This window comes from Zophobas morio, unplaced genomic scaffold (assembly GCF_036711695.1).
Source record: "Zophobas morio isolate AGI-343-1 ecotype UQ-CSIRO unplaced genomic scaffold, CSIRO_AGI_Zmor_V1 ptg000002l, whole genome shotgun sequence".
NCBI classification, from domain to species: Eukaryota; Metazoa; Arthropoda; class Insecta; order Coleoptera; family Tenebrionidae; genus Zophobas; species Zophobas morio.
This window is the reverse complement of record NW_026972107.1, coordinates 26,600,523-26,616,176: the sequence shown is the minus strand read 5'-3', so window position 1 is coordinate 26,616,176 and position 15,654 is coordinate 26,600,523. Positions and strand designations below refer to the sequence as shown.

Sequence of the window (15,654 nt, the reverse complement as noted above, 5' to 3'; positions counted from 1 at the left end):
CCTTTGGAATTTGCGCCCCCGGGGCGCAGTGGCCGCAGGGGTGGTATTTATGCCGCTGATTTTTACTATATAAAGGTTATCAACTTATCACAAAAGAAATATTGCAAAGTGACTTGTTTCAGTAACTCCTAATAAATAAATAAATAATTCTTAATTACAATATTTATTATTAGTATTTACAATTTTACATACAGTTATTTTTTATTCTAAAGTAGGTACAATCACACAAAATGCAATTACAATAAATATGGCACATGTAATGATATAGCTACAATATCTGTTTTTACATAAGTTTTGTTATGCTTGTCTTAAATATCAAAACTTGTGTAATTTTGAACTCTATGACATACAATTAGTAAAGAGTATCGAAATATCTGAATACATGTATAAAATAATTGCAACCATTCAGATCAAATTTATTTTAAGATATTTTGCAACCTGTCGTACTGCAGAAGACAATAACAATAAGCTTAAAAATATATACATTGAAATAAACTTAACAAATCCGATCTTATTTAAAACTGTGATGCTGGAATGTGCGAATATCATTCGATAAACTCAATCTTCACGGTTGTAAATCTCACTAACACACAAAATTTACAAACAAGGGACTTCCCACGAACGTTTCGAAAACATCGGTCCATCATCGGTTCAGGAGATCAAGGAACTTAAGTCGACTAGATTAGAAGCCATATTTTATTATCATATTGGCTCGTTGTTCGCTCAAATAAATTTCATAACGAATAAAACTTTGTTACGTGTGTTTTTGTGATGAAATCAACGCAATAATTTAATTTTGCCAGTGTTTGATTAATACATTTCATCGATTCGAGTGCAGTGTCTAGTTCACTGGTTCCGTTATTACGTTTGGTATTGTAACATTGGTGCTGCTAAATTCGGATGATGCGTTGTGTTCATTCTTAGGGCGGATAAACTTTTATTGTACCATTCGTCCTCGGCGCTCATACCTGTAAAATGCAAAAATATTGAAAAACGATGGAATAGGTAAGACGTCTGATACGTAATGCCAGCAATGTGAGCTGCTCTCAAATAAGGAGAGCTTTAAAAAGCTCAGATTCGCAGGAAATAGCGTCGTTTCCGTTCAGATGCACTAAGATTACGGACGGCGTCTCGAAGATGTTTCATTTCCGATTCTAGATGAAATTTTGGTCAGGGAGCAAAAAGGTTTTAATGCAACTCCAATTTTGTGTTAGTCGGTGGGTCTTAATACGGAAATCGATATGACTTTTTACATACTCTTTATGACAAATTTATTTGAAAACCTCGTTTTCTTTAAACTGTAATGAGGTGTGTACATGGCAGAAATAAATTAGAGAGCAAATTTAAAAGAAATGAAAAGATTGTAATAGTATTTTTAATTGTGTTCGTTGTGGGTACACATATTCTACTGTTTTAGATTTTACTTACTCATTGCGTCTTGCCTCATTCCTGCCACAGTAGTCATATTTGTACCGTGAGACATCGAAAAGGACTGAGCCATTCCGGGATACGAACTCGTGGTCATCTGTGAAATAAAATGAATTCTATTACATAATATATTCTGAAATTCCAACAATACATGGAAATTTGGAATTTTAATAAGTTTAATTACATATTTTACAAAATTAAATCGCATGACGTATGTATTTTGAGTGTACTTCAAGCGTAATATTTTACTTGTTTACATTATTATAATATTATATATTTTACATAGCACTGTACTTTACCAACGAATATTATTTATTTATACGATAAAATAACAGACAGAGCAATGAAAAGTCTGGACCGTCGGCATTGTGATCCGGTTATTGCAATTCCTAGAAAACATGTTTTAGTTTAGTTTCTGTTTCACTATCACGTCTACAGGTTGATAAGTGTTATCGCTATTTGTCTTAAATTACAAGTACCATAAATATTTTCAGTTATTATAAATCACTGTTCAAGAATAACAATAATACAATACTTTTATTATTAGTATTACAATGTATCTATCATCTATCCAAACTGATCTATGCGTCTTTACATAAATGTGGATGACATCAACACAAAATTTTTTAATAGAAAAACTCATTTGTAAAAATGGTTAGCACGTTTCTTTACCTTTACTCAAACATTAGATATATATTTAGCTTATAATGGTTGCCACAAAAAGCAATACAATTTGCAAAATCAAAACTTTTAATTTTTCCAAAGAGCTGGATTTCACAAGCTGTACTTTATGGGCGAGGGAAGTTCTGTCGAAATAATCTTCGACCAATTTTTTTTGTATCTATTCCTTTAGTTGCTTCTTTTAGTTGGTTGCTTTTGAAGAAGTGGTACATATTGAAATAGTATCTACGAAGTACATTATTGGAAAGGTGAAAACAAAAGCGACAAATTTATTATTATGACGACTCTAAACGTACTAGACCATGTCATACGGACGTTATGTGCTTTTTTAAAGTTCCTAAGTGTTGTAGATAATTGTTTGGACTGTGAACATTGAACAGTCGTTTGTTAAAACAAATGCAGAGATGTATCATCTTATCGCCGATTTATAGCAAATGTCGGTAAAGTTAGCCAAGATGTGTACAACTGGTGTAGAATTCTTAGGTCCACCTGCAGAATGTTACTTTCAGGAATATTCTCAATAATTTATTTGATAGGGAGTGGTTTTTTGTCCCGTAACATTGTAGGTTTTACAATTCTTTATGTTATAGGTGCGTGTCTTGTACAAATAAAGCACCCGAGAAATATGTAGGAGTATTTTGTTTCATATTCCCAAAATTTTTTTGAAAAATGGGAAAAAGCGCTTTAAGTGTATATACAGGGTTATTCAGCTAAGATGACCTATTTATGTTTTTAAAATAGGCAACACAAAATACCGATTCCACCTGAATCTGGATTACAAAAAATGTTTCAAAATTAAATTGTATCAAAGTTTGCTAAATGTATAGAAACGTCAGTGTTGACGTTGGTCAGTGTCAGAAAAACGCCTATGCATTCAATAACGAGAAAACCGACATGATCCTTGGTTATGGACACGTTATGTAGAATGACACAAAAAGGCTAGGCGTACAGCACAATTGTATGTCCGAAGATACCCTGACCGTGTGGCCCCAACACCCAAAATTTTCAAGAGGCTAGAAAATTCGTTGCGTAAGAAAGTGGCCTGCTAACAAGAGGAAACGGAACCAGATTGCGACTAGCTTGGAAAATGAAGTATAACTGCTTGCACAAGTTAATGAGAATCCTCATATGGGAGGGAGTTATGGGACAAATTGCTATTGCTAGACAAATAAATAAATTTCATCCTAACCGCTCTAACCATCTGCACCTGGAGCATGCACTTCGACCCACAAACCAACCACAAAGATTGGATTTTTATAACTTTATAAGAAACCAATTGCAAATTAATCCCAATTTTATTGAGTATGTTTTCTTCAGTGATGAAGCCAAAGTCAGCAATTTATTACAGTTGCATGACAGTCTTAAATTTATTGAATGTGTTTCGTTCACCTACCAGGCAATAAAAAAACCCAATTTGCCTACAAAAATCTCTTTTAGATTCGGCAAACATATCAGTTTTCTGGTTATTATCGTAAGAATGCATAGGCATTTTTCTGACACTGACGTTTCTATACATTTATAAGCAAACTTTGATACAATTTAGTTTTGAAACATTTTTTGTAATCCAGGCTCAAGTGGAATCGGTATTATGGGTTGTCTATTTTAAAAACACAAATGGGTCATCTTAGCTGAATAACCCTGTATTTCTTGAGGTGTCAAAATATAAAACTAATTTTCTATCTAGAAAGTGAAGTAAGATTTGACTAGCCTATTAGGACTTTGGAAAAAGAACACGTGGAGAAATTTTTAAATAAAGCGTTAAGTTGTTAAGTACCTCCTCTATCTCAAAATAAGCGTCCGACTTCTGTGTTTAGCTAAATATTACCTGTATTTTTAAAGATGAAGAGGTTTAGTGTACCACGTTTTTAGTGTTTAATACTTCTTTGTTTCTAAACGAATTTATACCGATTGTATTTATAGTTGCTCCAATTCAAAGAAAAAAGCCTTTGTCAGGGTATCTACCAGTTTATTTTTGAAGTAAGGGTAAACGGAAAGATTAGGCGCGGAGTCATACAATCTGAAGCTACAAGATATTCGATTTCAACGAAAACTGAAAAATTTGGCTTCTAAAAAGCTTCTTTTTGTGAACGTTATATGATTCAGACCAACGGAACAAATACGTGAAATTTGAGAAAAGATATTGGTTAATATGATATATGAGGATATGTGTTTTGATTAATTGCAAGGAAAATACAATAGTATGTTAGAACTTATTATAGGGTGTCATATATGTTGTAATAATAATAATTCTTTATTAAAAAATACATTATTCCCATTATTAAAAAAAAAAAATGAAAATTTTTAGAAATCGAACACTTATTTTGGACGAAAATTTATTTCCAAATTGTCGCATTAATAATGGACATATCAGGGGCTTCCGTTGTGATGGACTAAGTTTTACAATCATTATGGAACGATTCTCGATAAACGTTCATGATCGTCACAGACAATGTGTGTTCCTGAGGTTAATAAAAAATATTTTACATTGTACATTGTACCCTAGGTATAAATTACGAGAAAGGAAAATGCACTGTCTGTTTAGCTTAGTTGAGTACCTTAGGTAAATATATATATATAATTCCATCTTTTCTATTTTTCTAAATCTGCTTGAAGTTTAGTGGTATTCTGTGTAAAGCTGAAATGTTTTTCAACAACTCTGCTGGTATATAAATGGAGAAGCTGATATTATTACAACAGCGAAACTCTACATGGCAGCAGAGAGTGATACATATTATGTATATAAAATTCAGTTGACTAATCCGCCACTTTATATATTTAAAATCATTATACCTATAACGTTTTATTAGGAGGTGTTTGATCAAATAATTTAATGAATTGGGTTTTTATGTATTTTTACAAATAGAGAAAGAGCAGATTAAACCTCCAACTTTCCGCCCCCTCCCTTAACGAACCTTTGGGCTCATTTGGTACTGAAATATTTTCCTTTAATCCATTTATTTTTTTCAGTTTTTTGTTATGTTTAATAAATTAAACTAATTACGTATTTCCGTCCAGATCCATTATAATTTGCTAATATTTTTCAGGGATACAATTTTTTTCCAAAGCATTATAAAATAACAAAATAAACTTTATAAAAGGAGTTGCGAATTTGGACAATATTGAGTGTTCATAAAGTCATTTTACTAGAAATAATCCTAAATCTGTACTTAGTTTTTATTAAATGGAATATAAATCGATCGAAAATTTGATAAACTATTTTTGCTAAAATAGTTGGTAAGACTCTTATCTAAATATTGCCTTATAGAAGTTACTCGAATTAAAACAAAATTTGCTTATGCAGGTTTGCGTTTTGGTGAAACTCCTTTTCCACGGGCCCTCAGGTACCGCCGGATGGGCCTTTTGTGAATCGGCCCATAACACGAATGGTTTTGCGTGCAGACAGCGGCATTTCTCCGGTCTTAATCCGGCCGAGCCGTATCTAATTTGCAGGGGAAATTTATTTGCATATTATTTGATGAGTGGGCCGTCGCTTGTGAGCGCCGCCGCCGTCGGTCTGTGTGGCGTATACGACTACCGTCGCTCGGCTACACGGAGGAAATGCGGTCTTTGCTAAACTAATCATCTAACCTGTTTGACCTCACTTAATTAATTTACCTGCATCGGCTAATCACACACTCCTGGCACCGTTTCCATAATTCAAGGTCGGCGGCGAATTAAGATGCCGCCACCGACAGTTGCCCAAACGACAAAATATCTCCCGGTTTTTCTTTCGCGCGTAATTTGTTTCGTGTGAGGAAATGATGGTTTATGCTAACCTGAGGGTATCTGTTGATGGCCGTGGGATGTGGGTAGGGCTGATAGCCTCGCGCCGCCCCCGGGTAGATGTTCCGCATCATGGCGCCGTTGCATCCAGGGAGTACGCTAGGGGCCAACGCTTTCTGTAACTGCTTTTCCTGTTTTCGGTATTTGGCTCTTCGGTTCTGAAACCAGACCTGCAATTTACAGATTTAATGATAGATGATTTGTAAATAATTAAAAAAAAATATTTCAAATATAAATGACTTAATTAAAGTTTTTAATATGAGCATAAAGTGTTCTATCAAGTTAATACATCATATCTAAAAAAAAATACGGTGTTTCTCAAAGGTGCTAGCAAGAGTGAACTTATGAATGGTTTAAATAGCATGCATGAATATGAGGTAAAAATTAATGTTACACGGTAACCATATGACAAATGGTACAATGACTTTGAAAGAAGAACTATCACTTTTATCCTTTGTTGGGTTAATATATGTATGTTTGTTATATAGCAGTCTTATTTTTTGTCATACTATGTACCTTCTATCCCCTTTTTTATTTATTTCGTATATTACTACGTTTTCTATCCGAATGTTTTAAGGTTTAATGTAAGTAGAACAAACTTTTGTTTATTTAAATGATTGTGTTTTAGTTTATGTAAAAATTAAAACGATTTCACATTTTTTGCGAGCAAGAGTAAACGTTTTTAATAAAAAAATACACTATAAGTCAGAAACCAACAGACAATATTTTATTTTGTTAGGTTACTTTACAAAGTAAGAACTGATAATAATTGTTTTATTAATATTTAACTGTGAGCGTTCAAATACAATTAATAAATTACATTCATGAAAAATTTAGGACAACTGTATTAGTTGAATGTAATTGCATAAAATGATCGTTTAAGTGCAAATATATATGTACCTGATTCGGAGGGGCATCATAATTGCGCTGAATTACGTAAAAATCAATTATACCTCCTGCAGACAAATGTAATTTAAAATATGTCAAGCATACCTGAGCGATTTGTTATTGCCATCACTGACACCACTAAAATCGGATAAAAGAAATAACCGGTTTTATTGCCGAGGTTAATATTACTGGCGAGACATAATATTATAACTATGCTGTCGAAACTCGCACAAATAATTGTAAATAAATAACTTGCAGTAAAGGCTAGACTATAATACAAAGTACAAAATAGTGTTACCAATAAACCATGAATAATTTCATTGTGGCGGAGGCGCCGGTCACATCAACATATAATGATCGAAATGAAAATGTAAAACGTGAGAAGTTAAAGACATATTGAAACGTTTGTTAGTATGCAGTATGCGTTAGCTAAAAGGAGACACCTCGCATAATTTTTAAACATAACAAAAATACTTTTTTTTATTTACCTGAACTTTTATTTTACTATAAAATTGAGAAAAAAACAATGCAGAAATTAATATTTATCAGTCCTAATATGTTTTATTTATTTTTGTAAAATAATACAAAGTAATCAACAATTACTGTTTCAGTTGGTATTAATAAATTTTGCGTGAAATTGCTGTAACTGCCACTCCATCTTACTTCCTGTTGTAAAATTGATTTGGTTAACTGTGACATTTAATTTAAATCAGAATTTGTTATCGATTATTATTAAGATGTCATAACCTAACTTTCTTAAGCACTTAAAAGTAGCATAGCACCAAGCATTTGAATCAGGTTCGGAAATAGCAACTCAAGAAAAATTTGTCAGGAATGGTTAATTTTATTGCCAACTCAAACAGTATTTGTTGAGCACGGTGTATTTTCTTAAAGCATTTTTTGCGCTTTGTTCACTAATAGTTATTTGTTCTACAAGAAGGTAAAAAGAAAATTTATCAACGACAGAAACGTTTACCTAACGAGCGCGAGCGAAGCGAAATAAGTAGTTGGGTAATTTCATGAGTGGGTAAATTTTCGTTCGCCTTCGAGTGGAATACATAATTTTATTTTATACTTCTTTAGTTTTTTTTAATTAAAAATTTCAATTTTTTTTTACTGCGACAGGGGAACTTTTGTAATAGTGAACTGTGGATTGAGTTTAGCAACGATTTTTTACTATTCTATGATTGTGTCAATTTCTTATGCGAGAGTATTTTTTTCTTTTAAATAAACGGGTGTCAAACAAATGTAATGGTGCTTGACGAAGTAGTTTTAGAATCGTTAAAAGCAAACGCCAGCTTACTTCCAACCCCACCAAATCGGAAGAAAAATATGAAAGAGAATTTAAAATAATCTGTATCTAGAGAACTAGAAAACGAGTTCGTGAAATAAATAACTTAACAATGATTAATTTATAAATATCATAAAGAACTAAGAGATTGTACTTTATTTTATCTTTCTAAAATTTATTAAGAAACTTGTCTTATAATGGTTTTAATTAATTATTGTTATCCTTGAATCAACGAATACACAATCTTGTTTGCATTCAGGTTTCCACGGTAATGCAAAATGACTGAAGTATTAGTAAAAATAATAACATAACAATTGATAAAATAACGTTTTACCATCACAAAAATCGTCGCTAAAATAGAGTAATGACTATAAGCATAAAATAAACATCCTTTGTGTAATATCTAACAAAACACAACGACCATAAGACTGCATAAGAGAGCATTAGTTTGTTCCAGTTTGTTCAACTTTAAACATGGACGATCTTCATGGTTTGAGGAATCAATAGAAAGTTTTGAATTGTGAATTAAAATGAATTATTATTAGTAACATTTTACATATAAAAAATGCATATAATGAGAAAACTTGAGAACTTTAATAAATTACTAAAACATTAAAATCACCCACCCACTTTGAGACATTTTTCAATCCGTTCATGAAAACTTCTTCGTACATTGCTCAGGATTTCGACGCTTACTTCATTAAAAACATTTCGAATACGTTTTACCGCATTTTGCAAATTTTGGTTCCGTACAAGAGATTTTCTTATCTGGGGTAAAAATTTTACATTTCTGATGTCTAAAAATAGGCTTAAAACCTTTGCAAGTTTTTCGCTCTGTACTTATTTGCGTTTTCTAGAAAGTGCTATTGCAGTTTTTAAAATGTTGCCTGCAGAGATTGGTTGCATTTTTCATAGGAAAGAATAAAAGAAAGTTCCTTTTTTTAGAACTGCGTTTTTTGGTTTTTAGCACACTCTAGTACCTGCACTAAAGGTGTACTGAAATTTTTAGCATGTGAGTTTATGATATTAGTTTATTGTAGATTATGATTTAAAATAATGTTTGAAACCAAGAAGTATTTGAAGAGTCAAATAAAATATTACAACTTTTGGCTGTAATTGTTTTGTTTTGGAATATATTTCTTTAAATGCAGTTTTCCTTTTTTTCCCATAGTATTCCACATGTAAGTATAACTGCCCAACAAATACATTAAATCGAAATATTTATTTCGTCTAAATACATAATATGTTCCTTTCACTTTTTTAAATTGTTGGTATGCCACTGATTGGATTACACACTAAGCTTTTGATACTGAAAAAAATATGGGATATAATATTTTCGTGTCTTGCAATCGGTCTTTCAGATAATGTGTTTGTCAACTTTGGATTCTCCAAGTTGAAACTTTTTACAAGAATTTTACATGATGAGCCTAATTTGCTTCAAGAGGAGTAACGTCAACAGGAATATCTGGACTATTACTAAAAACATTGTCAGTCGTTGCTTATTTCTTATTTAAGGAGATCGCAAAATAAATTAGCGTTTCTATATTATTATTAGAATGAATATGGGCATTAAAATGTGCAGCAGTTATTACACTGTAGGAATAGCATTGAACTGTTTTCAGAAGTTCATTTATTGTGAACATAAAAGTGTCAAATTTTCCAATATACCATTATGACAATCACATTAAGGTCCCTAATGTAAACACCTACTAATTTGCAGTCGACTTCTTGGGATAACTCATTAATCCAATGTAGTGGTTTGTAGTGTACACCATTCCTTATAAATTACATTACTCCTCCATGGACTGAGTTCGATCTTACGGAGAATGATGCAGTATCAAAGTTATATATTTTCACACTCTGTTTTAGTCAGCCAGTGTTCACTTATGCATAAGCCAAGGCATGAGCAATTTATTTATATTACACTTATAAAAATACTTCATAGAGTGATTTTTTAGCTTTCCTTTTTCTAGGGTTCATAAATGACCTACCCCGGCGCTGATCACAGAGTTGATGCCATATTATACGCAGACGGAACAATAATTTTTTACGATAATGATGAATAATATTATTATTATTGAATCATTTAAATCATATCTCCGATTAAAACAATATCCCAGGTTAGTTAATCTAGTAAATTAATTACAAATAATACTAACAATAAGACTCGAAGGATGTATATTGCTTGTATTAAGAAAGACGAATCACCAGAATAAATCTATAAAATTCTTAAGACAACTTTATTACAAAACATGTTGTGAGTATAAGTTATAAAATATATCGACAAAGAAACCTGTCGGGTTGAAGTAATTTAAGACAGTAAGCGTTCATTTATCATTATAGAGGTGACTCAGAATATGAATAATCGTAGGTATATGAACAATCGTTCATAGGAGAAACAGAACACTGATAAAATTACTTATTGAATGATTTGAGATTTTAAGATATAGTTTACCAAATTCTGTAACGTTACATGGTTATTGTAAAATTAGGGTATTGTGAAGACACCAGACGAAGAAGATTACACTTTACAGTGATCAATTTTTAAGTAATTTATTTGATATTAAAAAAAAATATTAATAACAAAAGTTCAAAATAAAATGTAGAGAGGAATAAACAATATGTAGCTAAGATGTTGGTACAAAACCTTGATTTATAACGGTAGACACGTGCCGGTGACCAATCCCATTACTAGATTTAGTGGGAGAGTGGAAAGCTTACACAGAATTTGGAAAACTATACACGAAAAAACTTTTTGACAAAGTGATTTCTGGTGTCATGAAGTTTATTCTATTCTATGTAGTTTTGTGAAATGAAACGTTAAATTAATATCATCGTAATTTTTAGACTAGGACATTTTAATGTTATCTCAGCCACCAGTAATGTTATAACTATTTATAATTTGAAATCGATGCAGCAGGAAAAATAACTGTGTCTATAGATACTACTCCTACAGATGCTTAGTATTATCAAAAATTCACAGTTTCGGATTAAAAAGATTTCCCTGTATATTTACGTATCTACTAAAGATATGTGTAAGATACATTTCAGTTTATTTGGAGGTACATCTAAATGACTGTGTCTTAAAACGTAGGAATCAGTTTTCAAGAATTTCGGTAAACACCGAAAACACCCTCCAAATCGATGACCTATTGATTGAGTGAAGTAGCGAATTAAAGTGTTTGTTGGCCGGGTGTCGTCCACACCCAGTAATTTCCAATTCGCATCGTGTTGGAGCCGCCGTCCCCCACACGTTGTCGTCGAGACAAAGGCGGCGGTGACGGCGGCTGTGCCACAGCTACTTACGCCAACACCGAGTGCAAACAAAAGAAGGCGATAAGGTCGCAAAATATGCATTAGGCTGTCTTAAAGAGAGCCGTGTTTGGGGGAACGAGCGGCAAGGGGTCGGTTCATCCGCCGCCAGGGGGCGGGCTAACTTCATTACGGATCCATTTGATGGGATCGAGGGAGACCGGGACGTGCCTCGCGTCTTCCGCGGCAGTACAGTCAGGGGTCTCCTTTCTGCTAACACACGCTATTGTCTTAACCATTCGAGACATGGCGACTAGGTTTTTCGGCGTTACCACTGGGATTGATAAGAAATTATTATTGGAGAAGTTGATTTATGGTTTTTGGATGTTCCAAGATAGGGTTTTTAATTTGATGCGAAGCTGGTAACAAAAAACAGAAGCGAAGCTGTACTGACTGAGATCGCTGTAGTTCTATTAGTTTCGGTTTTAGCATTATTAATCTCATGGTCAGAAGTTTTTTTATTTAACTGCAAAGTCAAAAGCCCTTAAACGGTTACTCAAATTTTGTTCTAGGTTAGAGAATATTTTATTTTGCTATTTCTTAGATATCTTTAGGCAATGGAAATTTTAATTAGTTGACATGATCATGCAAAAACTGTAACTTCAACGTTGTGGTGGAGAGTGCTAGTGGTTGGAACTATCTGAAGTGAGATGTATTAATATCTTTGACAGCCGACATACACTTTAAGTCAATCAACCATTAGAAAAAAAAAAGAATTTTTTATCTCTTAAGACGCCAAAAAAGACAGGATATAATTTAGTTGGCAAATGTTGTAAGAAACAGTCAAATAATAAAAATGTTTGTTAAAAAATCATTTAACGAAAATAATTCAAAATTTTTGCTATGCAGCTATACGTTGTAGTGGTGAAACATGTTATGAATTTGATTAATTTTTTATGCGTTCAGCCAAATGTAACATAATAATCTCAAAAAAGTTACAAAAATATTTATTTGGACCACCATTCTTTAAATACTTGTTTCCGAGTAGTATGAAATTATTTGATTTTTAATAAATGATTTACGCCGCCAAAAAATTATTAGTGTGTATCACTCTTCCAGAAACTCGCTAACGTTCGACCTCGTAAACTCGCCCGTATTCGCAAAATCTTAGTTTATAGTCTTGTAATGCAAATAACTATTCTCTATATTTGGAGGTCTAGCAATATTAAAAAAAAATCTTCTAAAGTTTATTTAGGCCGAACTTCCCGCATGTTAGGACGTTATGTTATTCTTCCATAAAACCCTATTTAGTAGTTTTTTTTCGAAGAATAAGTATTTTTAACGTACAGGGTTAGTCACCAAGTGCTCCGTTCTCTCTGTTTCATTTATTATTAGAGATAGAAAAAAAGTTAAAGATCAAGGTTCTTGAAGTACCATGACACCAAAATTATTTTCAACTCTACAGAGTGTTCTGTTTTTGAGGCGTAACATACAATGTACTTTTTTTAAACGGACCGTGCTATATATTTTACTTACTCTAATTGGGTTCGCCCTAGAATCTACAACCATGCCTCACTTTTGAAATTTTGAAGCGATGTTGATTTGTTGTAGTATCAATTAAATTAAATTTTAATATACCAATTGTCTATAAAAAATCTGAAACATTACATTTTTCAAATATCGATATTTTAGTGTTTTCAAATGGAACACCCTGTCTTTTATTACTGCATTAAGATGCAGCTCTATTTTGTATTCTCTTTCTTTTGATGTGTTTCTTAAAAAAAATGAAAAATCGCAGAAACTATTAACTTTAGATATAGAAAATCCTTAATAAATAAGAATGAAAACTAAAATCGGCAGTTGAAAATTGTAATATTTTTGATTTTTTTATAAACAGCCTGTATACTAAGACTCAGTTTAAGTTACACTACAACAAAGCGCGTATCTTTATTTATCTTGTGCACAAAGATGTTAAAAATAATCGCAGTGCAATTTTTTGGTGAACCATTGCATTGTTGAAAAATGGAATAACGTTACATTGGAATTTCAAAAGGAAACTACGGTTTTAAAGCTTAGGAAGAAGAAAATGAGAATATATAAAAACGTGTAGGGTGTTCTACTTAAAAAAACTAACTTGTGTTATCTCTCGAAAACAGAACACTCTGTCTAGTTGAAAATAATTTTAGTGTATGGCACTCTATAAACCGTGCAACTGTTTACTTTTTTTCCATTTTCAATAAAATTTCGAGGTGATACACTCTACAAAACATTATGAATTTCACAGAGAATACGCGAGTAATTCTGTTATTTTAAGAATAAATGAAATGATTAGATGATGGAAAATTGAAATACTGAAAATCCCCTGTAAGTATTTGTAGAAACTAAAATCACATTCCTGTAGTATCAGTAACATCCCACGTAAAAATTTGTTTTTAGTAGATATTTATTTAATAAATCTGGCAGAGACGACGACTTTTTGGAAGGTATGAATAAATAAAATTTAATTAATATTCTATGGTTACATTATTTATAATATGATTACAGTTCTAATTAGTGTTTTGCTAAATATTTTAAATAAGTTCAAGTGCTGAGGTTCATTTTGAGTTTGATTCTGAAAATTTGAGGTTTTTATCATAACTCCCTATATTTAAAACAAAAATAACGGTTCCTTATTAAACCACAAGTAAAGTTGTACTGTAAACTCACTTGACATACACCGTGTCAAACTTTTATGACTTAAGCGGCTTAAGCCAAACCACTCTTATAAGTCAAACTGGCTATTCGAAGCTTTGTCGACCCGAACCGCAAGGATTATTACTATCCATTGTTGCCATAATAGAGCTGTGAATTGAGTTAAGTTATACAATAGCCAGTTTGACTTATAAGGGTGATTTGGCTTTAGGCGCTTAAGTCATAAAAGTTTTACAACGTTTATGTCAAATGAGTCTATTGTATGCTAAGCTAAATGTTTTAAGTGAAACTTTCCTGATCAAATTTTGTACTGACGTCATCAGCGTTTTGGTGGGAACAAATATCTTAATCGTGATATATGCAGTATAATGTTAATAAAAACTACCAGAATTAAAAAAAAATAATAGTTATACCGTTTTGTATTTAATCACAGAAATAAATTGGTTTATTTTTATTTTTAATTTTTAAATATTTTTGTGAAGAATTCTAAAAAACACATTCTAAATCACAAACAACGTTGTTTATGGAAGCTTATTTTTGAACAAACATTTTGTTTAATAAATTTTTGAGACGTCATCACCTTACGTATGAAAAAACAAATATTAATCAATGATCAATGACAGAAATTCCCTCGCCCATGAAGTACAATAAAACATATCCAGCTTTTTCGAAAAAAATATAAAATTTGATTTTGCCAATTTAATGCAGTGTAATAGTAACTTTATTAATGTTTGTACTATTATTAAACAGTATGGTATTCCTAAATTTTCGGGAAATTGGAGTGAGCCGTTCTTGCTTTAATCAATAAAATAAATTGACTCTTTCATTAATTTTTTGAGTCTCCCTGTATAGCAACTTTAAAAAATATGAATGCATTGACAGTAAGTATACTCATCATATTTTGCACATTTTCGATAGGATTTATTGGGCAAAATTTTAAGATAACGTCACCAGTTTTTTCGGAGGATAAACAGATATAGTAAATTCAGTTGTTAACTTGTCTCGGTCGGTAAAACTTTATTTATTTTGACATTTTTGTCATGACATTTCAAATTTGAAGTTTTTTGTACTATCAATTTGCCAGTGTAAAACAAACCGCTAGAGGAGTTTTATCTGGTACCAACTTAATTCAACAGGTGGTGTTTTTTTAATTTTTGAATAAACAGTATATAAACAGTTGTTATAAAAATTAGCAGTTTATGTCACTGATTGTTATAACAATCATAACAGAACTAGTAACAAGTTGCTAGATAATTTCAAAAACCTCATTTATACAGAATCAAATATTTTTTGCTGTTATATTGTTTCAATACTAGTGTTTGCAGAAATAGCGGTTATTGTAACCGTGTTTAAACATCCAGGAACTAGCGTCGCCAAATAATTTTAATCTGACAGAGTCTAATGATAATTTGTGTTATTAAATTACTAAAATATTAATGAACACTCAGTGAAAGACCGTTTTCATTTTCAAAAGCTGGGAGAGAGAAAATAAACGAGTCTAAATTAAAATTCATGCATCGCACCGAGTTAACAGCGACGGCTTCTCTGGATTTTAAAACGCCACGAGAACAACAACTTACACATTTGAATAGTAAATAAGGAGCTCATAATGAATATTATACGCAAAATATTAAGTTGGG

At 31.9% G+C, this 15,654-nt stretch overlaps 1 protein-coding gene across 3 annotated transcripts in view; it reads right to left on the bottom strand.

The window, feature by feature from the left end:
* Window positions 1-221: 221 nt before the first annotated feature.
* Window positions 222-15,654, bottom strand: part of LOC135132211 (homeobox protein unc-42) — a 64,373-nt gene continuing 48,940 nt past the window's right edge. Inside the window, exons 4-6 of one of the 3 annotated variants that reach the window (XM_064060239.1) lie at window positions 5,886-6,062; window positions 1,424-1,561; window positions 222-975 (exon numbers count right to left, since the gene is read on the bottom strand). In XM_064060239.1, coding sequence (XP_063916309.1) covers window positions 862-975; window positions 1,424-1,561; window positions 5,886-6,062 — 429 coding nt within the window. In that variant the 3' untranslated portion in view covers window positions 222-861. The remainder of the gene's footprint in view (window positions 976-1,423; window positions 1,562-5,885; window positions 6,063-15,654) is intronic. The other 2 variants (XM_064060230.1, XM_064060224.1) reach the window with 2 other exon arrangements.